The sequence below is a fragment of the Bos mutus genome, chromosome 17, assembly GCF_027580195.1.
Source record: "Bos mutus isolate GX-2022 chromosome 17, NWIPB_WYAK_1.1, whole genome shotgun sequence".
Classification (NCBI taxonomy): Eukaryota; Metazoa; Chordata; class Mammalia; order Artiodactyla; family Bovidae; genus Bos; species Bos mutus.
This window is the reverse complement of record NC_091633.1, coordinates 16,713,470-16,738,997: the sequence shown is the minus strand read 5'-3', so window position 1 is coordinate 16,738,997 and position 25,528 is coordinate 16,713,470. Positions and strand designations below refer to the sequence as shown.

The 25,528-nt window shown below is 44.8% G+C and overlaps 1 protein-coding gene across 8 annotated transcripts in view; it reads right to left on the bottom strand.

Moving 5' to 3' along the window:
• Positions 1–7,528: 7,528 nt before the first annotated feature.
• Positions 7,529–25,528, bottom strand: part of CCDC60 (coiled-coil domain containing 60) — a 177,229-nt gene continuing 159,229 nt past the window's right edge. For 5 of the 8 annotated variants that reach the window (XR_011467445.1, XR_011467442.1, XR_011467447.1 and 2 more), the window contains 8 exons: positions 24,852–24,923; positions 22,147–22,209; positions 21,001–21,123; positions 19,733–19,864; positions 17,589–17,778; positions 11,870–14,283; positions 11,190–11,305; positions 7,529–9,978 (listed from right to left, as the gene is read on the bottom strand). Coding sequence is in view for 1 of the 8 variants with exons in the window: in XM_070386131.1 (XP_070242232.1) it covers positions 14,182–14,283; positions 17,589–17,778; positions 19,733–19,864; positions 21,001–21,123; positions 22,147–22,209; positions 24,852–24,923 (682 nt within the window). In the remaining 7 variants the exon portion in view is untranslated. Of the gene's footprint in view, positions 14,284–17,588; positions 17,779–19,732; positions 19,865–21,000; positions 21,124–22,146; positions 22,210–24,851; positions 24,924–25,528 lie in introns of all 8 variants that reach the window. The other 3 variants (XR_011467443.1, XR_011467444.1, XM_070386131.1) reach the window with 3 other exon arrangements.

Genomic DNA, 25,528 nt, shown 5'->3' with positions numbered 1-25,528 from the left:
ACATGACCCTTATGACTGTACTTGGGTTGCTTCCAGTGTGCTGAAGGGATGATATCTCTGGGGTCTGTCCTTTACCTTCCATCATCACTGTCGCCTCCCTGGCTCAGGCTCACACTGACCCTCACTTGGACCATTGAAATAGCCTTCTAACTGGTGCTCTGTCTCCATTGTACACTCTTCTGAGCAGACTTTATATATCTGATAATGACACTTTTCTGCCTCCAAACTATCATTGGCTCCCTTTGTGTACACAATAAAGCCTCAACACCATAACTTTATCACTCTTGGGTTGTGCACCAATAAAACCGGATGGCTTGAATAAAACACGTGAAAAGATGCATATGCATAACATTCTTAGGTATTAGGGAAATGCAAACCAAACCACAATGAGGTACTACTTCATACTTACTAGGATGGATATAAATACATATTCCAATATATGGGGTGATGTATTGAAACATTACAAGTATTGATAAGGATGCAGAGAAACTTGAACCCTTGTAACATTGTTGGTGGAAATATAAAGTCTTTGTGGGACACATTTTTGCCATTCCTCAGACAGTTAACATAGAATTACTGTGGTTCCTAGGAATTCCTCTTTTAGGTACATACCCAAAGGAACTTAAAACAGAGACTAGAACAGATACTTGTATGTTGGTGTTCACTGTAACACTATTCACACTAGATAAAAGGTGGAAACCCCTTCACGGATCACAGCCTTGTCATGGCAAACAGGCTTGTGTAACTCAATGAAGTTATGAGCCATGCCCTACAGGGCCACCCAGGATGAATGGGTCATAGTGGAGAGTTCTGACAAAACATGGACCACTGGAGGAAGGAATGGCAAACCACTCCAGTATTCTTGCTGTGAGAATCCAATGAATAGTATGAAAAGGCAAAAAGATATGACACTGGAAGATGAGCCCCCCAGGTTAGAAGGTATACAATATGCTAATAGGGAAGAGCAGAGGGCAATTACTAATAGCTCCAGAAAGAATAAAGTGGTTGGGTCAAAGTGGAAACGACACTCAGTTATGGATGTGTCTGGTGGTGAAAGTAAAGTCCGATGCTGTAAAAACAATATTACATAAGAACTTGGAATGTTAGGTCCATGAATCAAAGTAAAGTGGACATGGTCAAACAGGAGATGGAAATAGTGAACATCTTAGGAATCAATGAACTAAAATGGATAGGAATGGATGAATTTAATTCAGATGACCATTATATCAACTACTGTGGGCAATATTCCCTTAGAAGAAATGGAGTAGCCCTCAAAGTCAACAAAAGAATCTGAAATGCAGTACCTGGGTACAATCTCAAAAATGACAGAATGATCTCAGTTGGTTTCCAAGGCAAACCATTCAACAACAGAGTAATCCAGATCTATGCCCCAACCACTGATGTCAAAGAAGCTGAAATTGAATGGTTCTATGAATACCTACAAGAACTAGAACTGGAAATAACACACACACGCACAAAAGATGTCCTTTTCATCATAGGGGATTGGAATGCACAACTAGGAAATCAAGAGATACCTGGAGTAACAGGCAAGTTTGGCCTTGGAGTACAGAATGAAGTAGAGCAAAGGCTAACAGAATTTTGTCAAGAGAACATGCTAGTTATAGTAAACACAACTTTTCAACAACCCAAGAGACAGCTCTACACATGGACATCACCAGATGGTCAATATCAAAATCAGATTGATTATATTCTTTGCAGCCAAAGATGGAGAAGCTCTATATAGTCAGCAAAAACAAGACCTGGAGGTGACTATGGCTCAGATCATCAGCTCCTTACTGCACAATTCAGGCTCAAATTGAAGAAAGTAGGGAAAAACACTAGGCCATTAAGGTATGACCTAAATCAAATCCCTTATGATTATACAATGGAAGTGATGAATAGATTCAAGAGGTTAGATCTGGTAAAGAGAATGCCTTAAGAACTGTGGATAGAAATTTGTTAACACTGCACGGGAAGCAGTGACCAAAATCATCCCCAAGAAAAGAAATGCAAGAATGCAAAGTGATTGTCTGAGGAGGCTTTACAAATAGCTGAGGAAAGAAGAGAAGCAAAAAGCAAGAAAGAGAGGGAAAGATATGCCCAACTGAATGCAGAGTTCCAGAGAATAGCAGAGAGATAAGAAGACCTTCTTAAGTGAACAATGCAAAGAAGTTGAGGAAAACAACAGAATGGGAAAGACAATGAGAAAGAATAGAGACCTCTTCAAGAAAACTGGACATATCAACGGAACATTTCACGCAAGGATGGGCAGGATAAAGGACAGCAATAGTAAGGACCTAAGAGAAGCAGAAGATATTAAGGAGAGGTAGCAAGAATACACAGAAGAACTATGCAAAAGAGTAGCCTTGGATAACCACAATGGTGTGGTCACTCACCTAGAGTCAGACATCCTGGAGTGTGAAGTCAAATGGGCCTTAGGAAGCATTACAACAAACAAAACTAGTAGAGATGATGGAATTCCAGTTGAGCAATTTCAAATCCTAAAAGTTGATGCTGTTAAAGTACTGCACTCAATATGCCAGCAAATTTGGAAAACTCAAAAGTGTCCTCAGAATGAAAAAGTCACTTTTCATTCCAAACCCAAAGAAGGACAATGCCAAAGAATGTTCAAACTACCACACAATTGTACTCATCTCACATGCTAGCAAAGTAATGCTCAAAATTCTCCAAGCGAGGCTTCAACCGTACGTGAGCTGAGAACTTCCAGATGTACAAACTGGGTTTAGAAAAGGCGGAGGAATAAGATATCAAATTGCCAAAATTCATTGGATCATAGAAAAAACAAGAGAATTCTAGAAAAACATCTGCTTCATTGACTACGCTAAAGTCTTTGACTGTGTGGATCACAACAAATGTGGAATTCTTAAAGAGATGTGAATACCAGACCACCTTGCCTGTCTCCTGAGAAACTTGTATTCTCAATCAAGTCAGGAAGTAACAGAACATTACACGGAACAAGGGACTGGTTCAAAATTGGGAAAGGAGTATGAGAAGGGTGTATATTGTCACCCTGCTTATTTAACTTATATGCACAGTACATCATGTGAGATGCTGGGCTGGATGAATTACAAGCTGGAATCAAGATTCCCAGGAGAAATATCAACAAGCTCAGATATGCAGATGACACCACTCTAATGGCAGAAAGTGAAGAGGAACTAAAGAGCCTCTTGATGAGGGTGAAAGAGGAGAGTGAAAAAACTGGCTTAAAATTTAACATTCAAAAAACAAAGATCATGGTATGTGGTTCCATCACTTCATGGCAAATAGATGGGAAAAAAGTGGAAGCACTGACAGATTTTATTTTCTTGGGCTCCAAACTCACTGGGGATGGTGACTGCAGCCATGAAATTAAAAGATGCTTGCTCCTTGGAAGGAAAGCTACGACAAACCTAGACAGCATATTAAAAAGCAGAGACATCACTTTGCCAACAAAGGTCTGTATAGTCAAAGCTATGGTTTTCCAGTAGTCATGTATGGATGTGAGAGCTGGACCATAAAGAAGGCTGAACACCAAAGAACTGATGCCTTCAAGTTGTGGTGCTGGAGAATACTCTTGAGAGTCTCTTGAACTGCAAGGAGATCATACCAGTCAATTCTAAAGGAAATCAACCCTGAACATTCTTCAGAAGGACTGATGCTGAAGCTGGAGCTCCAATACTTCGGCCACCTGATGTGAAGAGCCAATTCGTTGGAAAAGATCCTGATGCTCGGAAAGATTGATGGCAAAAGGAAAAGAGGGCAACAGAGGATGAGATGGTTAGATAGCATCACTGACTCAATGGACATGAATTTGAGCAAACTCCAGGAGACAGTGAAGGACAGGGAAGCCTGGCGTACTGCAGTCCACGGATCACAAAGAGCTGGACATGACTTAGTAACTGAACAACAACAAAAAAGGTGGGGAAAAACCCAAGTGTCCCTAACAGATAAACAAAAAGTGATATATACACACAATGCAATATTATTCAGCCATACTTAAGAATATAGTTCAGGTTCATGCTACCACATGGATTAACCAAAAAAAAAATTGAGTATATAAATCAGACACAAAAGGATAGATGTTATATCATTTCACTTATGTGAAATACATAAAATAAGCAATCCATAGAAACGGAAGGTAGACTAGAAGTGACCATGTTCCAGAGATTGGAGAGTTGTTGTTTAATGGGTACAGAGTTTTCGTTGGGAGGATGAGAAGGTTTTCACAGTGGTTATGGCTGCACAGCAGTGTGAATGCGATTAATGTGAATGAATTATGTGCCTAATAAGGGTAAGGTTGCCAATTTCATGCCATGTATACTTGGCCACACAGACAAGCACACAGCACTGGGTGGCTTGTCCACCCCCGCTTCTGTGCTTTTAGTCACAAAGTTGGTTCTTCTTGGTGCACATTTTGTTTTTCCTAACATTTCTGCCTGTTGAAATCCCATTTCATTTTCAAGTCCTACCTTAAATGCTACCTCCTTCCTTGATGACGTTCCTAACTTATTGCCCCTCCAATCAAATCAATGTGATGTTTAATTTGTTCGGGCTTTGGGAATTCTCTATACATTTCTTTTGGGCTGTTTTCTTAGGTCCCTGTTAGACTATAATATGGGGCTTCTACCGATTGCTTATTTTATATATTTCATATAAGTGAAATGATATAACATTTATCCTTTTGTGTCTGATCTATAATGTTTTTGTGGTTAATCCATGTGGTAGCATGAGCTAGAACTATATTTGTATGTATGGCTAAATAATATTCCATTGTACGTATATATTGCATTTTGTTTATTTATCTATTAGCGACACTTGGATTTTTCCCATCTTTTCTGTTGGTCACAGGGACCCCCTGTTCATCTTTGCATAATTCACTCAACAAATATGTATTGAGCCCATGCTGTGTACCAGCTTGGCACATAATGCCAATATATGGTAAAAGTTAAAATAATGTTAGACTGAGTTGAAATGTCGTAAGTGGTCTGAACCCCAAATCCTCAGAGGAATTTCATAGTGGTGTAACTTTAAGGAGGAGCCACTTTCCTCCATACTTAAAAGACTTGTGGCTTTCATTTCTGGTGGTAGTCAGCTATAGGCTTCCCTGGGGACTCAGATGGTAAAGAATCCACCTGCAATGTGGGAGACTTGGGTTTGATCCCTGGGTCAGGAAGATCCCCTGGAGAAGGGCATGGCAACCCACTCCAGTATTATTGCCTGGAGAATCCCATGGACCAGGGAGTCTGGCAGGCTATAGTCCATGGGGTCACAAAGAGTCAGACACGCACACATGTGGAAAACCCATTATGCCTTGCTGTTACCTCCATCATTCATCAGTCAGCTGTGACAGGCTGTTTTTCCTTTCTTCCGGTAAAATATATTACCCATCTTTGGGGAAATTGTTTTCCTTTTCCCTTCCTCCAACTCCAACCCATGTACTTGAGTGAGCTGCCATGTTCTTATGCGATTTCACTCTCTTGGTCACTATTATTTGGTCCAAGGTGGACACTTAACCCAAGCTGGGCCAATTAGAGCTTTTCCCTGGAATTAAAAAAACCAGAACAGAGGAGGAGAGCCTGGGGGAGACCAGAAGCCATACTGCCATCTGTGTAAGAGGAAGGCTTGTAGCAGGACAGTGTATGGCTGATGCACAGACAGAAAGGGCCCTGGTACCAGCTGCATTCAAAGATCCAGGCATGTTTTTGTCCATCCTCTAGCTCGCTGTTTCAATCCTTCATTGTATTCCAACAAATTTCTAAATTAGTCTAAACTGGAATTCTGTCCCTTGGAACCTATTTGCTGCAAACTCTCTGAGCCTTGGTTTTCTCATTAAAAGGGATGATAATCCCTTTTTCATAGAATTGTTATGAATATTTTAAAAAGATATTGCATATAAAGTGTTCAAGACAGCACCTGGCATATAATAAGTGACCAATAATTGTTAACAATGATTATCATTTAAATCAGTACCCATGGTGCCTGTAGACAATGTGGGTGCTCCCTCTGAGCCTATTGAATCAGAAAAGAGTTTCGATTCTTCTTTCAGCTCTGTCCATGAGAGAAGGGTCATTCTTTGTGACTTTAGTGCCTTCGGTCCTCATTTGGCCCAGCCACGCCTCCTTCTCTGATGACAACCTGAGTTCTGAAGGGCTCTCACCATTTGCAGCCAGTTCTGGCGGAAGTGTCTCCCACCATGGGGGCCTGAGACAGATGGGTTTATCCCACACTCCAAACGGAGCCTCACCTCATTCCATTTCCATTTGGCTCCAGCTGGTAGACACCTACTGCACCGCTCCAAGGCTTAATTGCATTCTGCTTGTATGTTGCCAGACACTAAAACCTTGTTGTTGGAAGTTAAGTGTTTTGGGAAATGGGCTGTATTATTTTGCCAACCGAGGCTCTGGAAAGTTGGAACTGCTGAATGAGCCGCCAGACCTGACCTTGGTCTCCGACTGCTGCACCTGTACTCGACATGGAGGACATGTTGAATCGCTTGCTGTGAGCTCTGTGAATCGACCTGGAAGATGCCCTGCTCCTGCAGGGACATTTAGTGGCACATAGTAGGCTCTCAATTGTTCTCATAATATAAATATATTGTGAATTACTCGGGCTGTTAAAGGTAAAACAATGGCAAGCAACTAAATCATGGTTGGTGCCAGACAGGGTTTTAAGCCCTCTATGTGTACTAACTCGGTGGTTCACAAACTCTGCTGCACACTAGAATCACCTGGGTAATTTCTAAAGGTCCTAATGCTCAGACCACACCCTGTACCAATGACATCAGAGTCGGTGGGCAGCAAGAGTTTTAAGAACTCCCTGGGTGATTCGAATGTGAAATCAAAGACAAGATTCAGTGAAGGTCCTCATATAATCCTCCCAGCCAGTCTATGACGTGGGTACTGTTACCCACACTGTACTATTGAGGCAACTGGCGCACAACAGACAGGTTAAGTGACTTTCCCAAGGTCACACAGCTGGTAAGTGTCAGAGTCAGGTTTGGGAGCAGGTTACCAGGTCCCAGAGCCCAGGCTTTTAATTCTAGAGTAAAGCACTGCAACTCCATCACTACGCTTCATCCTGCAACAGAAGCCTGAGTTTCTCCTTTTACACTCTCTCCCCACCCCACAGCTTGGGGATGCCTCATCCTCTCCCGATTTCTCCTCATTGGTCTTCTCACCTTCAGTCTCATGGAGAAGGCAATGGCATCCCACTCCAGTACTCTTGCCTGGAAAATCCCATGGGCAGAAGAGCCTGGTAGGCTGCAGTCCATGGGGTCGCTAAGAGTCAGACACGATTGAGCGACTTCACTTTCACTTTTCACTTTCATGCATTGGAGAAGGAAATGGCAACCCACTCCAGTGTTCTTGCCTGGAGAATCCCAGGGACGGGGAGCCTGGTGGGCTGCCGTCTATGGGGTCGCACAGAGTCGGACACGACTGAAGTGACTTAGCAGCAACTTAGCAGCAGCATGGGTCACATTAAAAAGATAAGACAAGTGAAATTAATACAACATTTTATTTAACCCAATATACCCCAGATATTATCATTCTGACATACAATCAATGTTAAAAAAATGTTAATGAGATATCCCACATTTTTCATACTAAGTGTTCAAAGTCCCGTGTATATTTTCAGTTATATCACAGCTCAGTTTGCACCTGTCACATATCATGTGCTCAGTAGCTACAAGCAAGTAATGGCTACCATATTGGACAAAGTGGCTAAGAGTGTAGACCTTAGAAATTCTCATCACAAGAAAAAAAAATAATTGTGTGAGTTGATGATGGATAATATCTAGCCTTGGCAATCCTTTCACAATTTACATATATATGTCATTATGCTGTATACCTAAAACCAATACAATGTTATATGTTAACTGTAATTAAAAAAAACAATTAAAAATAGAAAAAAAAAGAACTATCATAGTTTATTGGAAGACTGAGGGTGAGAAGACAATGATGCCATGATTAACCATTTTATATTGTGGAATTCTCTCCTCTCCTCTTGGGTTTCCTGGCTTAACTGATACCAGATGCATGGGACCATTCTCAGTATAGTGTGAGTGAAGGTTCCGGAGTCCAGCCACATCTAAATTACTAGTTTAGTTAACTGTAAATTCCAATATCATCTTTTCCCTAATGGATCCTTGTTGACAGGGCCACCCCTTCTACCTCCTCACCTCCCACTTTGGAGACCATGGAGCTGGGATGTCACCTATCCAGCACGTTCTATCACATACAGGAAGGTTGGCTCTGATAATGACCCCCACCTTAGATGTATTTTATACTCTTTTAAAGCAAAATGGACATTTTCAAAGCTGCTGCAAAGCTGAGTGATAAAACATCTGTGTTCCTAGCCTTTCCTCTGTCTCTTGATTGATGCTGTGGCTTTAACTCTGATTTTTCTCTTTGCTTTACCTGCACAATGTATCTGAAGACAGTCTCTCCCACTACTGTGCCACTAGCCCTGTGAAAGGAAGGACCCTTCCTAGGGGCTGTCTGGAATTTAGCCACACTTACACATGGATCCCTCTTCTCTAATTAGGAATCCTTTTGTTGCAAGTGAAGGAGACCAAACCAAATCTGGCATATTAAGCAGGCTTTGTCCACATAACTAAACAGTTCAAAGGTCCGACTTGATCCAGGTACCCTCATGGTGTAACCGAGATTTGAGACCTCTCTTACTCCATTTCTCAACTTCATTTTCCTCTCCTGGTTGGCAGTGTCTGTGTGGTGGCTCTTGGAAGCTGTAGACTTATTTTATCCTTATTGTCATTAATTCCAGCAGAAAGCTCTTTGCTCTCACCAGTTCCAACACAAGATCAGAGGTTGACTTTTATCGGATTACCTTACATGTCCATCCCTCTGTTCTACTCTGGTCCATGCTCCAAATATGACCTGTGGTCTATTTTTATATGACCTGCAATCTCAGGTTTCTACATTTTTAAATGGCCATGTATATAAAAAGAATATGCAGCAGATATTTGCTATATCTGCTCCTGTTCCTTTACAGAAAAAGCCTTTCCAGGGCACATGAGGTTTTAAATACTCTCAAGATAACCATGCAGGTGGCTCAGTCAGAGCTGTGGGACAGGGCACTGCTTGACACGGGCTTGGCATATAGTAGGTACTCAATTATGGTTCTGATGAAATGCTTATGGCAAAAATACTTCTCCCCAAGGTTCTTCTTTGAGCTTGGGAGCTGGGGGGTGATGTATTGCCTCCTTCTAGTCCCTAGTCTACTTAAGTTGTAAAAGATCTTCCTTTGAGTAAATACTCCTTGCCTAAGCTGCTAATTTCCCACAGTTTATTGTGATCCACACAGTCAAAGGCTTTGGCATAGTCAATAAAGCAGAAATAGATGTTTTTCTGGAACTCTCTTGCTTTTTCCATGATCCAGCGGATGTTGGCAATTTGATCTCTGGTTCCTCTGCCTCTTCTAAAACCAGCTTGAACATCAGGAAGTTCACAGTTCACATATTGCTGAAGCCTGGCTTGGAGAATTTTGAGCATTACTTTACTAGCGTGTGAGATGAGTGCAATTGTGCGGTAGTTTGAGCATTCTTTGGCATTGCCTTTCTTTGGGACTGGAATGAAAACTGACCTTTTCCAGTCTTGTGGCCACTGCTGAGTTTTCCAAATTTGCTGGCATATTGAGTGCAGGACTTTCACAGCATCATCTTTCAGGATTTGAAAGAGCTCAACTGGAATTCCATCACCTCCACTAGCTTTATTCATAGTGATGCTTTCTAAGGCCCACTTGACTTCACATTCCAGGATGTCTGGCTCTAGGTGAGTGATCACACCATTGTGATGATCTTGGTCGTGAAGATCTTTTTTGTACAGTTCTTCTGTGTATTCTTGCCACCTCTGCTTAATATCTTCTGCTTCTGTTAGGTCCATACCATTTCTGTCCTTTATCGAGCCCATCTTTGCATGAAATGTTCCCTTGTTATCTCTAATTTTCTTGAAGAGAAACCTATATGCAGGTCAGGAACCAACAGTTAGAACTGGACATGGAACAACAGACTGGTTCCAAATAGGAAAAGGAGTACGTCAAGGCTGTATATTGTCACCCTGCTTATTTAACTTATATGCAGAGTACATCATGAGAAATGCTGGGCTGGAAGAAGCACAAGCTGGAATCAAGATTGCCGGGAGGAATATCAATAACCTCAGATATGCAGATGACACCACCCTTATGGCAGAAGGTGAAGAAGAACTAAAGAGCCTCTTGATGAAAGTGAAAGAGGAGAGTGAAAAAGTTGGCTTAAAGCTCAACATTCAGAAAACGAAGATCATGGCATCTGGTCCCATCACTTCATGGGAAATAGACGGGGAAACAATGGAAACAGTGTCAGACTTTATTTTTTGGGGCTCCAAAATCACTGCAGATGGTGACTGCAGCCACGAAATTAAAAGACGCTTTCTCCTTGGAGGGAAAGTTATGACCAACCTAGATAGCATTTTGAAAAGCAGAGACATTACTTTGCCAACAAAAGTCCGTCTAGTCAAGGCTATGGTTTTTCCAGTGGTCATGTATGGATGTGAGAGTTGGACTGTGAAGAAAGCTGAGCACCAAAGAATTGATGCTTTTGAACTGTGGTGATGGAGAAGACTCTTGAGAGTCCCTTGGACTGCAAGGAGATCCAATCAGTCCATTCTAAAGGAGATCGGTCCTGGGTGTTCTTCAGAAGGAATGATGCTAAAGCTGAAACTCCAGTACTTTGGCCACCTCATGCGAAGAATTGACTCATTGGAAAAGACCCTGATGCTGGGAGGGATTGGGGGCAGGAGGAGAAGGGGACGACAGAGGATGAGATGGCTGGATGGCATCACCGACTTGATGGACGTGAGTTTAAGTGAACTCTGGGAGTTGGTGATGGACAGGGAGGCCTGGCGTTCTGCAATTCATGGGGTCGCAAAGAGTTGTACATAACTGAGCGACTGAACTGAAGTGAAGCTGTTAATGCCTGCCCAGTTCCTTTTTGGCAGGTTTTAAATACTTTCCTGGAGAGCAAAATGGAAGGATAATACTAATACACACCACTAGATGGAGCTACAGCTCTGAGAAATAGGCTGGGGAAGTGATGAGTAGAAGGGTGGAGTGTGGTGGAGTAAGTCTCAACTGTGTCTCCCCTGCCTAAGATAGACAGACAGACACGTTCTAGACTTGGCTCTGCCACTTACCGGCTATGTGACTGTTGGCAAATGACCTCAAGTGCCAGCATCCTTACTTGTGAAATGGGGATTATAACAATGATCACATTGGTATGGTATGCTGTGACCGTCAAGTAGGATGCAAACTGTGGAACACAGAGTAAAAGTAAGTTAACGGGATGCTAGGAAGTTCCATCACTAGAGCTACTCCTGGGGGCATGGTTCCAAAAGCAAAGTAACTTTAGTGACCTCCTGGTCTCATATAATCGGGGCTGGGCGGCAGGGTCAGAGGGCAGCAGCAAAAGGGAGGGAATGCAGAGTTAGCGGAACATGGGCACAAAACACCTTTTGGAGACTCCGTTTCACCATCTGGAAGGCAGGGCAGCCCTGCCTTGCAGGATGATGATGAAGAAATGAGATAACACACAGCAAGCATTTTGCACAGTGTCTGGAAGGAAGCGGTCCCTCTGTCAGTGCTAGGTTGTGAATGGCTGCTTGAAGCTTTTCGCAAACCCAGTCCTCAAGACCCTCTCTCCACTCTCCTCTTCTGCCCTCTCCTCCCACTTCCTGCTTTAACTGTCATGACCCATAGGATGCTGAGGTCCTATGTCTGTCTCCACTGCCACCCACTCTCCTGAGTTTTAAATCCCCCCCACTTGACTGCCCCACAAGCACCTCCCGCTCAGTATGCACAAAATAGAACTCCTTACCTTCTCATTCTGAATGTTCTTTTCTTCCTTTCCTTCTGCTACATTAAAGGTACCAACTTCCACCCAGTGGTCTGAGCTGGAAAATCGGACATGATTCCCGATGTTTGTGTCTTCTGTCCACTTGTAATACACCAAACCGACTTCTGCTGATTCCACCTTTAAATATCCTTTTAATGGATCTCCCTGGCCCCAGTGTCATGTGCTCCCTATAATCACTGCTACGGCAGCCGTATCTTAGCACCCTGTTCCCTGCCTTGCACTCACACAGTGGTTATTTTTTTTTTTTCCTGAATGGAAGTATGATTATTCCCCTGCTGAAAATCCTTCCCTGGCTCCCCATGGCCAGTAAGTTGGCCTAAAATTCTTAACATGGCCTGAAAGAAAGAAAACAGTCACTCAGCTGTGTCTGACTCTTTGAGACTCTGTGGCTTGTAGCCTGTTTCTGTTCTTGAGATTCTCCAGGCAAGAATACTGGAGTGGGTTGCCATTCCCTTTCCCAGGGGATCTTCCTGACCTGGGGATCGAACCTGGATCTCCTGTGCTGCAGGTAGATTCTTGATTGTCTGAGCCACCAGGGAAAATTAACATGGTCTGCTGCTGCTGCTAAGTCGCTTCAGTCGTGTCCAACTCTGTGCGACCTCAGAGACGGCAGCCCACCAGGCTCCCCCGTCCCTGGGATTCAAAACTCTGGTTTCTACCTCCCTCCCTGGCCTCTGTCTCCTCTCCTTCCCTGTGCTCACTACCAACCTGACCTTACAGTCCAGCCAGACATATGTTATTTCAGATGACATTGAGTTTCTTTTTGCCTCTTGGCCTTTGCCCTCCTTCTTTCTTCTCCACTCTCCCTCACCCCAATCCTGATTTAATACAGAAAAGTTTAGGGGCTTTCCTGGTGGCTCAGATGGTAAAGAATCTGCCTGCAATGCAGGAGACCCAGGTTCAGTCCCTGGGTCAGGAAGATCCCCTAGAGAAGGGAATGGCTACCTACTCCAGTACTTCTTGCCTGGAGAATCCTAAGGACAGAGGAGCCTGGCGGGCTACATTCTACAGGGCCACAAAGAGTTGGACACGACTGAGTGACTGAACACACAGAGTTTAGAATCTCCTAACTGAGCAGCCTCCTTATAGAGTGCATCTCACCTCTACACCCCAGTGGCTTGTCACGACATCACACTAAACAAAGAGTACCACCGTGGATATCATGTAGTCCCTCTGCCCTCTCCATCGCCCTTTGCTGACCTGTGTCTCTAGGTAAATTATCTGAGATCAGGGACTTTGTCTGCTTTGGTCATTGCTCTACCCTTAGAACCTAGAACTTGGTTGGTTGATGCATATTCAGTTCTTGATAAATATTCATTGACTAAAAAGAGTAAATAATGGAATAGGTGAGATGCTGCGTAGACAGAAAAATAGTTCAACTCTCTTCTTTCCACCCCTTCTGGATCATGGGGAGACGCTGGGGTCCAGCCTATATGAGCATTCCAATAATCAAGTCCAGTTGTTTAATTGTTCATTCAGTTTGGCTGTCAGTGAGACAGTTAAAATGACTACAGGTCCTGTAACTTAGTAAGATGTAGGGGGAAAGAAGACCGAGATGGGAAAAGAAGACGAAGATGAGAAAAGAGGTTAAATGGCAATAAACCCACACAATTTTGAGATGACTGGAAATTAAGCTTCCTTGTACAACCAAACCCAACACAAGATATTACAAGGACTCTTAAGGATGAGATTTTCTTGCACATCACTTGCCTTGTTGGGAAGTGCTCCATCCATTCACCCACCAACCCACGCACTCATCTCTATCTAGGACAGTATACATAAAGTTGAAAACTACACTCTAGCTCTAATGGTATGAAATGGGCATAACATCAGCACCTACTTAACTGTAGTTGTGAGATTATTAGGCAAGAACATCACCCAGCACTGGGCCTGGTGCATATTCATAAATGGTAACTGTATGTTACTATTAGGATTTCAATACCACGCCCAGATTCCACACCTCCAACTTTTCCCCAGCCGGACAGCAAACATTCAACTCAATTTTATTATCCAGAATTTGAGGAGAAGGCTAAGAGGGAAGGATCCTGGAGAGGGTGTAGGTAGTCAGGCTGGACCAATGAGCACCAGAGGCTGGGAGCCTGAGGCTGGTGTGTGCGGGAGAAGGGGGCTTCCACCTGGGAGCAGCTCCCCCTAGAATGTTTTCAGAATCTGGTCTCCAGATGATCCTACCAGATGATAATGAGTCTCCATGAGAGCAGGCACACGGTGTAGACAGCCCTCCTCCACTGGGGTCACTGGTCGACCCAGGCCCACTACGTCTGGGCACTCTGGGACCGGATGGGGATGTTGATCCGGCTCTGCAGCCAGCTGATGTAATCCTCTTGAGGCATATGAATGATGTGTTCTCGCACAAACTAAGGGGGCAGACACATGACAGCCTCAGATTTGGTCTGAAAGCTAGACTCCGTGCCCCCTACCCTCCCCAAGAAGATCCCAGAAGATTTATGATTGAGGCTGGTGGGCCCAGGATACCTCCAACCCCTCAGGCATTCATAATCAAGAAAAGGGCCTCTTTCCAGTTTCCTAGTTCAGCAGGCTAATTTTAAGTCCCTTTTTGTCAGTACTGACCCAAAGAAATCTAGGAAGAGCAGAAAAATCCAGCTGTCTGCATCTTTTTCTCTTTTCTACTGCAGAATATCTTTTAAAAAAGTCATTTGTCCATAAACATTTTTGGGTTCACAGACTCCCTTGAGAATTGAAGACAGCCACAGGCTTGCTTCCAGGAAAGGGTTAAGACACAAAGCACAGAGTTTCACATAAATTTTAGGTTAAAAGACTCCCCACATACAGGTTAACAGAAGTTCTGTGATGTTCTACTGGGAGAAGAGCATGCTAACTTTTATGAGCTAGGGCTAATAAAACTCAGCCCAGAGAAGGGAGCATCCACATCCATAGTTCCCTCCTTTCACCCACTCAGAAACGGCCTTTTCCATAAGCTGTCACTGAGTCGTGTCCCACTCTTTGCAACCCCATGGACTGCAGCAGGTCAGGCTTCCCTGTCCTTCACCATCTCCTGGAGTTTGCTCAAACTCATGTCCATTGAGTCGGTGATGCCATCCAACAATCTCGTCCTCTGTTGTCGCCTTCTCCTGCCTTCAATCTTTCTCTAAGTGGCAGGTGGAATGCACACCCCACAACTGGAAAGATGCCCTAGAGACTTAGTTTCAGGCTAGCCTGCCAGATTCTCCCATGAAAGAGCTTCACGAGATGTGGGAAGCGGACTCTGGACATTTGAGCTTGTCCACAGGGTATTTCTCCCTGCCTCCACTCCTGACCGTGCGCCCACATACACAAGCCAGGTCAGCCTGTGGAAGGGCCAGACCATCATGGAAACACTGAGAGGCCCAAGAAAGCCACCATTTGAGTCACTTCTTTGTCTTGAGACACTTAAAACCCTATTAAAATGTACATTTGCCATCACGTAAAATTAAGGAAGTGACTCCACAGACATCTGTTAATACCTTAGTTGGGGGGCCCTTCCTCCGCTCCCCATCTACTTACACTTTTTCCCTAAGGGAATAGGGCACCAGGAATTTCTAGGGGAGGTGGGGAAGGTAGGCTGCTACTGCAGACCCTTGTAAGGCTCCTCAGCACCCTTCAGATAAAGACCTAAATCCTTAACTTGACCTTCGGAGATCTGCACACGCTGACCTTTCTGGTCCCCTGGGAACCGTGCACCTTCCTGCTCTCTTCCTTCCAGAGCCATTGACTGCCACTGAATCCCTCTAGCAGCTCAAGTTCTGTCCTCCGGGGCCTGGGTACCTGCTCATTCCCTTTCTCTTCAGCTTGCTGCCTTTTCAGATCTCAGCTTAAAAGTCATCGCCCTCAGGGGGCTCTCATTCAGAGAAGCCTCTTCTACATTTACATTAAGTCAGGGCTCCTCAAACTTTATTGTGTGTATCAGTCACCTGGCATCTCACTGAAACACAGACGCTGAGCTGGTCAGATACAGTTCAGAGCCTGGGATGCTGCGTTTCTAACACGCACCAATGTGAGGTCCACAGGCCACGATTTTAGTTGCAAGATTCAGGGTGCTGCTCACTATGACTGTCAGTTATTGCACTCACATGTCCATTCATTTAGGTTTCTCCAAAGACTCCAAGTTTACCGGGGGCATCATCTACATAGAATATAATGTCCCCTGGAATTGAACAATCAAGGTCACAGGACAATGCCTCTTCTATTGGATGATGAGTTCCATGAAGGCTTTTATGCCTTTTAAGAAACTTCAACAGTGGCCACAGGACTGGAAAAGGTCAATTTTCATTCCAGTCCCAAAGAAAGGCAATGCCTACCGCACAATTGCACTCATCTCACACGCTAGTAAAGTAATGCTCAAAATTCTCCAAGCCAGGCTTCAGCAATACGTGAACTGTGAACTTCCAGATGTTCAAGCTGGTTTTAGAAAAGGCAGAGGAACCAGAGATCAAATTGCCAACATCTGCTGGATCATCGAAAAAGCCAGAGAGTTCCAGAAAAACATCTATTTCTGCTTTATTGACTATGCCAAAGCCTTTGACTGTGTGGATTACAATAAACTGTGGAAAATTCTGAAAGAGATGGGAATACCAGACCACCTGATCTGCCTCTTGAGAAACCTATATGCAGGTCAGGAACCAACAGTTAGAACTGGACATGGAACAACAGACTAGTTCCAAATAGGAAAAGGAGTACATCAAGGCTGTATATTGTCACCCTGCTTATTTAACTTATATGCAGAGTACCTCATGAGAAATGCTGGGCTGGAAGAAGCACAAGCTGGAATCAAGATTGCCGGGAGAAATATCAATAACCTCAGATATGCAGATGACACCACTCTTATGGCAGAAAGTGAAGAGGAACTAAAAAGCCTCTTGATGAAAGTGAAAGAGGAGAGTGAAAAAGTTGGCTTAAAGCTCAACATTCAGAAAACGAAGATCATGGCATCTGGTCCCATCACTTCATGGGAAATAGATGGGGAAACAGTGGAAACAGTGTCAGACTTTATTTTTGGGGGCTCCAAAATCACTGCAGATGGTGACTGCAGCCATGAAATTAAAAGACGCTTACTCCTTGGAGGGAAAGTTATGACCAACCTAGATAGCATATTGAAAAGCAGAGACATTACTTTACCAACAAAGGTCCATCTAGTCAAGGCTATGGTTTTTCCTGTGGTCATGTATGGATGTGAGAGTTGTACTGTGAAGAAAGCTGAGCACCGAAGAATTGATGCTTTTGAACTGTGTGTTGGAGAAGGCTCTTGAGAGTCCCTTGGACTGCAAGGAGATCCAACCAGTCCATTCTAAAGGAGATCAGTCCTGGGTGTTCTTTGGAAGGACTGATGCTAAAGCTGAAACTCCAATACTTTGGCCACCTCATGCGAAGAGTTGACTCATTGGAAAAGACCCTGATGCTGGGAGGGATTGGGGGAAGGAGGAGAAGGGGACGACGGAGGATGAGATGGCTGGATGGCATCACCGACTCGATGGACATGAGTTTGAGTAAACTCCGGGAGTTGGTGGTGGTGGGGAGGCCTGGTGTGCTGTGATTCATGGGGTCATGAAGAGTTGGACATGACTGAGCGACTGAACTCAACTGAAAAACTTCAACAGTGCCTGGATGTTGAGAGGCCAGAATGAGTGCGTCTGGGGTGTTATGAGGGAAAGGAAGTGCTCGTCACCTCAATGGCCACTGCAATGTCCGGGGAGCACAGTTCCCAGGCTCTCAGCTCCTGGAGCACCTTTAGGAGGACATGCGGTCGGATCCTCAGGTCCAGGTTTTCCCCAAACTTCTGCAGTTTTGCCAGGATCTTCCTTGCAGGGCGGAAATTCTTCAGATCCTCAGGGAGTTTGGACAGCAGGTCAAAGTACCTTCAATTCCAAGGGGAGAGGATCAGTTAGGAAACTGCTGGCAGATGGTCTGGGCACCCAAAGGACCTCATCTCCACTCTCTCTCTCCACCACTCCTGGGATGTCTCCAGGGTAGCAACAGTCTTCATCTGGGGAACTTTCCTCCCTACTCAATGTAAAGTGTCCACAGATCAGGCAAGTCTTTGTTTTTAGGGATAGTAAAAACCAGAGTCATGATTTGTACAGTGGCTCAGCAGTAAGAATCCACCTGTAATGCAGGAGACACAGATTCAGTCCCTGGGATGGGAAGATCCCCTGGAGAAGGGAATGCAACCCACTCCAGTATTCTTGCCTGGGAATCCCATGGACAGAGGAGCCCAGTAGGTTACAGTCCATGGGGTCAAAAAGAGTCAGATATGTCTTAGAAACTAAACAACAACGGCAACGAAAATTAAGGGCATGTTTTAAAGACAGGCATTGATGATTCTTCTGCCAAGCGGACAATGTTTAAAGTTATAAGGAAGGAAAAATACTGGGGTTCTGAAGCTACTCTTCGAGAGTTAATTGAGCCAAGGAGGACATAGACACACTTGTGGGATACCTTCTAGGATGCAAGAGGTTCTCACATACCAGCTGCTGAGGACATGTGTCTGTGTATGTGTATTTTCCATGTTCCTGAAAATGAACAATCAGGGGCCATGATTTTGGTGTTTCAGTGGGTTTTAAGAACATACTTTGGCCACTGGATGCAAAGAGCCTTCTCACTGGAAAGACCCTGATGCTGGGAAAGATTGAGGGCAGGAGGAGAAGGGAGGGACAGAGGATGAGATGGTTGGATGGCATCATTGACTCAATGGACATGAGTTTGAGCAAACTCTGGGAGAAGGTGAAGGACAGGGAAGCCTGGCGTGCCTCAGTCCATGGGGTTGCAAAGGGTTGGACATGACTGACTGAACAAAAAAAATTAATATTATGACAGCATGTGAAGGTAGTTTGGGAATGTGTCCTTGAGACAGTGGGAAAAAGGTAGGTTCTAACCTAGAGGTTCAGGTGTGGGTGAAGGTAGGGGTGTTATCTCGTGGAAAATGGGTTTTTCCCCTGATTATAGAAAAAGTTGAATAAAAACTTGATCATCCATCATACATTGTGGCTGCTCATACTGCTTTATATTTGTGATGTATGTTTATATATTTATTCTGATCTCTTTGTAAGCTCCCATTCTGCATTATTAAAACTGTTGAAGGGATTCTTGGTACATTTTTAGGCTTTCCTATCTTACTCTAAGATCTTGATTTACTCACCCTGACAGGATGGAGGTGTGGGAAATCAGACTCCAATTTTATATTGCAGATAAGTATAGAGACAGGTCAGACAGGGGTTTAAATCCTAAAGTTTCCTGATTTGTAAAGTGGGGAGTAATATGTACCCTTCAGGATTTTTGTGGGGAATAAAATAGATAATTCATGAAAAGTGCTTAGGAGGGGTGTCTACCATCCAGGAATCACTCAATTTGCAATATTTTGTGTTGTATTTATTATCACCCCTGTGCTGGGGGCACAGTGTTCTTGAGGTATGCCTGTCTGGCTTTGTATCATTAAGAGTTAAGTTATTTGGGGAATATAGTTCTCCCCCCATAGACCTCAGGATCTGTTGGTATTTTCAGATTGATTTGCCTCTTCTGCTTCTCTTATAAGGGTTGGCAAGTGAGTCTATATTTGCAAGCTGAAGCAAACAGAAGGTAAATATGGAGAGTGCAGCTAGGTAGATTATCTGTGGCTCAGGAACTGTGGGGTTTCTTGCCTGATTATACTCTGGATATAGCCTGTTTTGGGAGGGGGGCCCTCCTGGGGCCCCAGGACAGTTTTGGAGTGATGCCTCTCTGCCTTGAGGATAATGGGATTGAATGTAACTTTGTAACACCAGTACGCCTTTACCCTTCCCAGGGACTGCCTTATCTGGCTCTCAGGATCTTTACCAGTGGTCTGCAATTTCTTCTGCATCGGCTTTTACCGTGGAGACTTGGTGTCTCATTTTGGCTATATCCTTTTGGAAATTTGAGACAAGGTTGAAAGAGAGGAACTTCTGGATACCTCTTTCTTCTTGGCGCCTGCATCACAGATGGTATGAGAAAGAGGAAGATGAATCAGATACTTTTTTTCTTTTACCTTCCTAGCTGCCCTCAGAGATCTGAGTTAAACACCTTTTCCTTCTTGAGGTCCTTCTTAACCCTCTCAGCTACCCTGTAAGATACCAGCGGGCTTTGGGCATAAGAAGCCACAGCTCTCTCCAAGGTCCTGAAATGCTCATTGTCTTACCAAACCCAGTCCACTTTTTAATCAGTCCTCATTCTCTCTCTACTTTTGATTGTCTTTCCCGTTTTCTCATCGATAAGATGGAGGAAAATAATTATTCCTAGATCCCAGGGGTGAGGAGTAAATGATAATGCGTGTATAGTGCTGAGCTTAGTGCTGACTCACAGCAGGTGTTTAACTCATGTTGGTTCCTCTCCTCCTCATGCCCTTCATCATCTTGTGCATATATCTTCTCTCTCCAAAGAGACTATATTACAAATATAACCATGCCGTCAACCATATACACATTTCGATGGCTTTCCATTTACTCAGAATAAAGTCCTTTGAGTGACTTACCCCCTAAGGCTCTGGATTGTTCAGCCCCTATGACAACTTCCAGCCTTATCTCTACCTTTTCCACCCCTTTTCTCCCAGCATTTTAGGGTTTGGTTCATGAGCTGGGTCAGGAAGATCCCCTGCAGAAGGAAATGGCACTCCACTCCAGTATTCTTGCCTGGAGAATTCCACGGGCAGAGGAAGCAGAAGCTGGTGGGCTATAGTCCAAGGGGCCACAGAGTCGAACATGACTAAGTGAGCACAAGTGAACAAAGTCTCTGAGATAAATTTCAACTTGTCAGGGTTCAGCCTTAATGCCACCTCCTTAGAGAGGTCTTGCTGGATTACCAGTCTGCATTAGGTCCTCATGGTTTCACTCCTTCTCCTAGAGCCCTTTTCCCTTACTGTGGAGCAGTGACTATAAATTGTACCTATAAATCTATCAGTTCAGCTGTTTTGTCTCTGCCCATATTTTCCAGGAGACTATAAGCTCCCTGAGGGCAGGGAACATGTCCTTCTCATTCCCTGTTATCGTCCCAACACCAAGCATCTGGTGGTTATATACTAAGTGCCAGATGAATGTCCTTTGAGTGAATGGATACACGTGTGCTCTTACTTCATGAGGATTTCCATCTTATCCTGTAGACAGAAGCCAGCCTCCTGGGCCACGCTGTAAAACTTGGCCCTCATGGTGTTACACACCCCACTCTTGTACTGGATGATGTCACGGTTGGCACGGCTGTGGACACAGATAAGATGGGCTTAGGGGACCAAGCCCAAGGGACAGATGCATCCCTGGGGGCCCAAGGTGCTTTGCAATAATACACAGCCAGGTTCTCCAGCCTCACCTGGGACCTCCCTCAGCATTCCCCTGGATGTAGGCAATAACAGACCTTCCCAACAATGTTGGACTGGTGACTCAGGCATTATTAATGAGCCCATGATGAGACATCTGGTCACTTTAGCTCAGCAAGTGCTAAGGACAGTGAGATGAAAATAGAACCTTGAGCTGGGAGGTGGGAGATTCAGGTTCAAACTGCCTACCACCACATTTTAGCTATGTGGCCTCTGGTGAGACGTTTCATCTGGCCAGGTTTCAGACTGTTTCCTTGTAGAATGGGACAGTACCCCTGCCTCACAGAACTAGTTTTGAGGAATAACCACTAATGAATATAGCACTTTTGAACTGTAGTGCTGGAGAAGACTCTTGAGAGTCCCTTGAACAGCAAGGGGATCAAACAAGTCAATCCTAAGGGAAATCAACCCTGAATATTCTTTGCAAGGACTGATGCTGAAGCTGAAGCTCGAACACTTTGGCCACCTGATGCGAAGAGCTGACTCATTTGAAAAGACCCTGATGCTGGGAAAGATTGAGGGCAGAGGGAGAAGGGGGGCAACAGAGGATGAAATGGTTGGATGGTATCATCGACTCAATGGACATGAGTTTGAGCAAACTCCAGGAGACAGTGAAGGACAGGGAGCCTGGCGTGCTGCAGTTCATGGGGTTGAAAAGAGTCAGACAGGACTGAGTGAACAACAACAAGAGCCAGCATGGAGGAAGGATCTGTTGCCACTGTCTGCATGGGTTGCTCCACATCTTGGCTATAAGCCCCTTGCCCTGGGAGTCCTTTGTCCTTCAGTTGTATCTATGGCTTCAGGGAGTTTGGTTGGCACTGGATTATTTCTATATCCCTGGGAAGATGGGGGCTGCAGTTGCCACAGTCCCTCTTGCCTGGCACCTTCTGTTGCCCACCTGGCATACCTTTTAAGCTTCTTCTGGAGCACCTGGGAGTGGCTGTCCCCGCTTGTACTGCTGGATCTATCACTGAGACACAGAAAAATGGTTTCATGTTGCCTGGAGTCTGATTTCCCCCCAAAGGGTGACTCAGGGCCCCCATGACATCTGCCAGCCTCAGGTGAGTGTGGTGGTTCTAATCAAGGCATTTGATAGAACTGCGTATTTTCCCCACACTTTGGTCTCTGCTCCCACTGGACACTCTGCTTGGAGAGTCTTCCTTGTTTCTTCCCCAGCTGCCCAAATCCTGCCCAATCTCATGGCCTAGAACAAGTGCTGCTCTGACTCTCCTAGTCCAGTGGTGGCCTACTGCCTCGGCATTTTATTGGGATGACAAGTTTTCAGGAACCCAGCTTCTTCTTTATAAAATCAGTCTCTCCACCTGGAGGACAGGTTCACTGTGGACACTCCCATCCTCCTCTCTGTTTGAGAGTGCAGATCTGGGGAGGGGCAAGTCCTCCTGGTCATGCTGTCTGGGGTGGTCCCAGCCCCAGGCTGCCTCTTCATCCAAGGATTCTCTTATCTGAACTGGACCCTGGTGCTGAACACCCATTTCACTCAATTTGGGAGACAGGCAGAGCTGGGTTCAGAGCCCAGCCCTGGCACTGTCTACTCCTGGGCTGTGGAGAAGCGCCTCTGCTCTGGAGCGTCAGTTTCCTCATCTGTGATCAGGCAACTCCTGGTGCCGTTTGACCCTTTCTAGGTTGGGAGGTGACTGAATTCCTTAAGTGGCTGCTCCCTCCTGTGACTGCCTGGCTGGGGTCCCTAGATGGGGTGAAGCTCTTTGCTCATCCCTGTCCCCCCATACCTTCTGCTAGGTCCTCCTCCAGTGACCTGGGCCTTCAGCACCCATGTCCAGCATCTTCTCTCATACATCTGCCCCGCTTTGTGTCTTCCCAACATTTGAGACACTGACTTGACTGCTTTATCTGTGTGATTCTAGAGAGTGAAACTATTTTCCTTATGCCTGTGATGTGTGGCAAATCCTCCCCTTCCTGCTCTGTGACATGTTGGACTTCTTCAGCGAGGCCAGTCATTTCTCAGACCCCTCCCCACAGGAAAGGGTCGGGCCTTTGCTGCTTTTCCCAGAGGCTCATGGGACTGGACCCAGAGGTCTCAGGTCTGGCAGGTGATGGAGCAAACCCTTATCCCATCTAGCTAGAGACCAGAGCCCTGGTAATAATACCCAGAAGGCACTGCATTTGGATTCCAACCAGCTGCCCCTATCTCTGCTGGTGAATTCTTTGGGGGAGCAAGTGGGCTTTGACCTTCCTCCTATAAATGGCTCTCTTCTAGAGCTGATAGTGTGACTCAGGGGGAGGCAGGAAGTGAAGGAAGTAGTGTTATTAGCTGTGATTAAAAACAACAACAACAACAACAAAGGCCCCTTCTGCCTGTCTCAGTCAATCCTTTCCTTGACCCTCCTTGAATTTCAGCCCTACTGGTCTTTGCTTAGTGCCTCTAAGCTTCCTCCTGCCGCAGACCCTTTGCACATCTGTTCCCTCTGTTTGGAATGCTATTCCTTCTATTTCCTCCACAGCACGGATCCTAGGTTCTATGGGAAGGCACAGGAATCACCTGGAGAAACTGCTCAGAATGAATGCAGATTTCAGATCCTACTGTTCCCAGCCACAGACTAGCTAATTCTTTTTCCCTCAGGTCCTAGCTTAAATGTCAGACTCAGCCTTGGTTAGAGTCCTGGTGCTCAACATTCAACTAATCCTCCATAATTCTCCTTCAGAATGCTATTTATGGTCATGATTACACAACTATCTCTGTGGGATTACTTGATAAATGCATGACTCTCCCATTAGAACAGTAGCTCTTAACCACTGGCAGGATTCAAGGAGTCCAAGAATGCAGATGGAAAAAAAAAAAAAAACAGGTTGCATCTTTAGCCTTTCACAGAAATGGAAATCACAGGTTTTTATACATCACATTAAAATTATGGGAGATACTTTGAAAAATCATTTACACTTGACACTAATCCAAAATTATAGTAGTTATCAGAGCTGCTGCTATGTCTTATTGTATAAGGCATTGCTGATGAAGCTCACAGATGACTATATATCTCATATTTGGTTACAATATTGTAATCAATATTACTATAGATTTCTTTGTAAACTTCTATAGTTTATAGTCTGCATTTGGAAGCATTTTGCTGAAAGGAATCCATAAGCTTTCTTGGATGGTCAAAGAGTCTATTTCACAGAAGGAGTTATGATGCCAGACCAGATAGCGGGCTCTACCCACGGGGCAGACTGCATCTGTCTTGTTTGCTGCTGAATCTCAAAAGAGCCGAGCATAGCTCCTGGGACATAGTGGGGACTGAGAAGTATTCTCTACATGAACAAGTAAATTGGGGGCAGACCTGCCCTGCCCCATTACAAGTCACCTGAGTAAAGAGGGAAGGGGTAGTTCCAAGACACACCCTCCCCCCTTCATCTCTCCACTACCAGAGAAGACTAACTTTATGGCACACGATTGTTGGGAAGTAACGGCTGAATACTCACCACCAAGCCCTGGGAGTCAAGTAACTTATTTCCAGTGAAGAAGGAAGAAGATCCCCTCCTTGCCCCCCTTCCCACAGTCTGGTGAGGGTGTCTCTGCAATGCCCCCTGGAACTGTGTGTTGCCTCCTGACTTACCTGCTAGGGCCCCACGCCTTCCTACCTTGATTTGCGGGTGGTCTGCATGTCCTTATAGGCAGAATCGCTCTTGTTTTGTCTGAGCACTGACAAGATGCTGCAAAGCAAGATGAGTCACTTAATAAGGCTCTGAACATATGACGCTCTGAGGCAGTAAACATCCATGGGAGAACGGAGGGTGCTCATCTACAGCGGGGATCCTAGGTTCTATAGGAGGGCATATGAGTCACCTGGAGGAACGGCTCAGAATGCAAGTGTAAACTCCTGAGCTACATTCCTAGAGATCTGGAAACATTAGGCCTGGAGTGGGACCCCAAAGCTGCACACACACACACACATGCATACAGTCTTCTGACTTGGGTTCGCAGAGAACATACTTTGAAAACCTTAGAATTTCCTGACACACCACGAAACAATGCCTGCTCAAGGTGCTTGTTAAAAAATATGGTTTCCTCTAGGGATTTTGGTTCAGCGTGTCTGGGATGAAGACCATAAATCTGTGGTTTTCACAAGTGCCCCAGCTGATTCTGATCTTCGGGATGTTTGGGAAAGACTGTTAGAGGATTTTTAGAAAAGGTCATCTTCCTAAACAATGTTATGATCTGAATGTTTATGGTACTACTATTGCCCCTCTACCCGCCCGCCAAATTCATATGTTGAATCCTAACCTTTCAGAGGATGCTGTTAGGAGGTGGTGGCCTT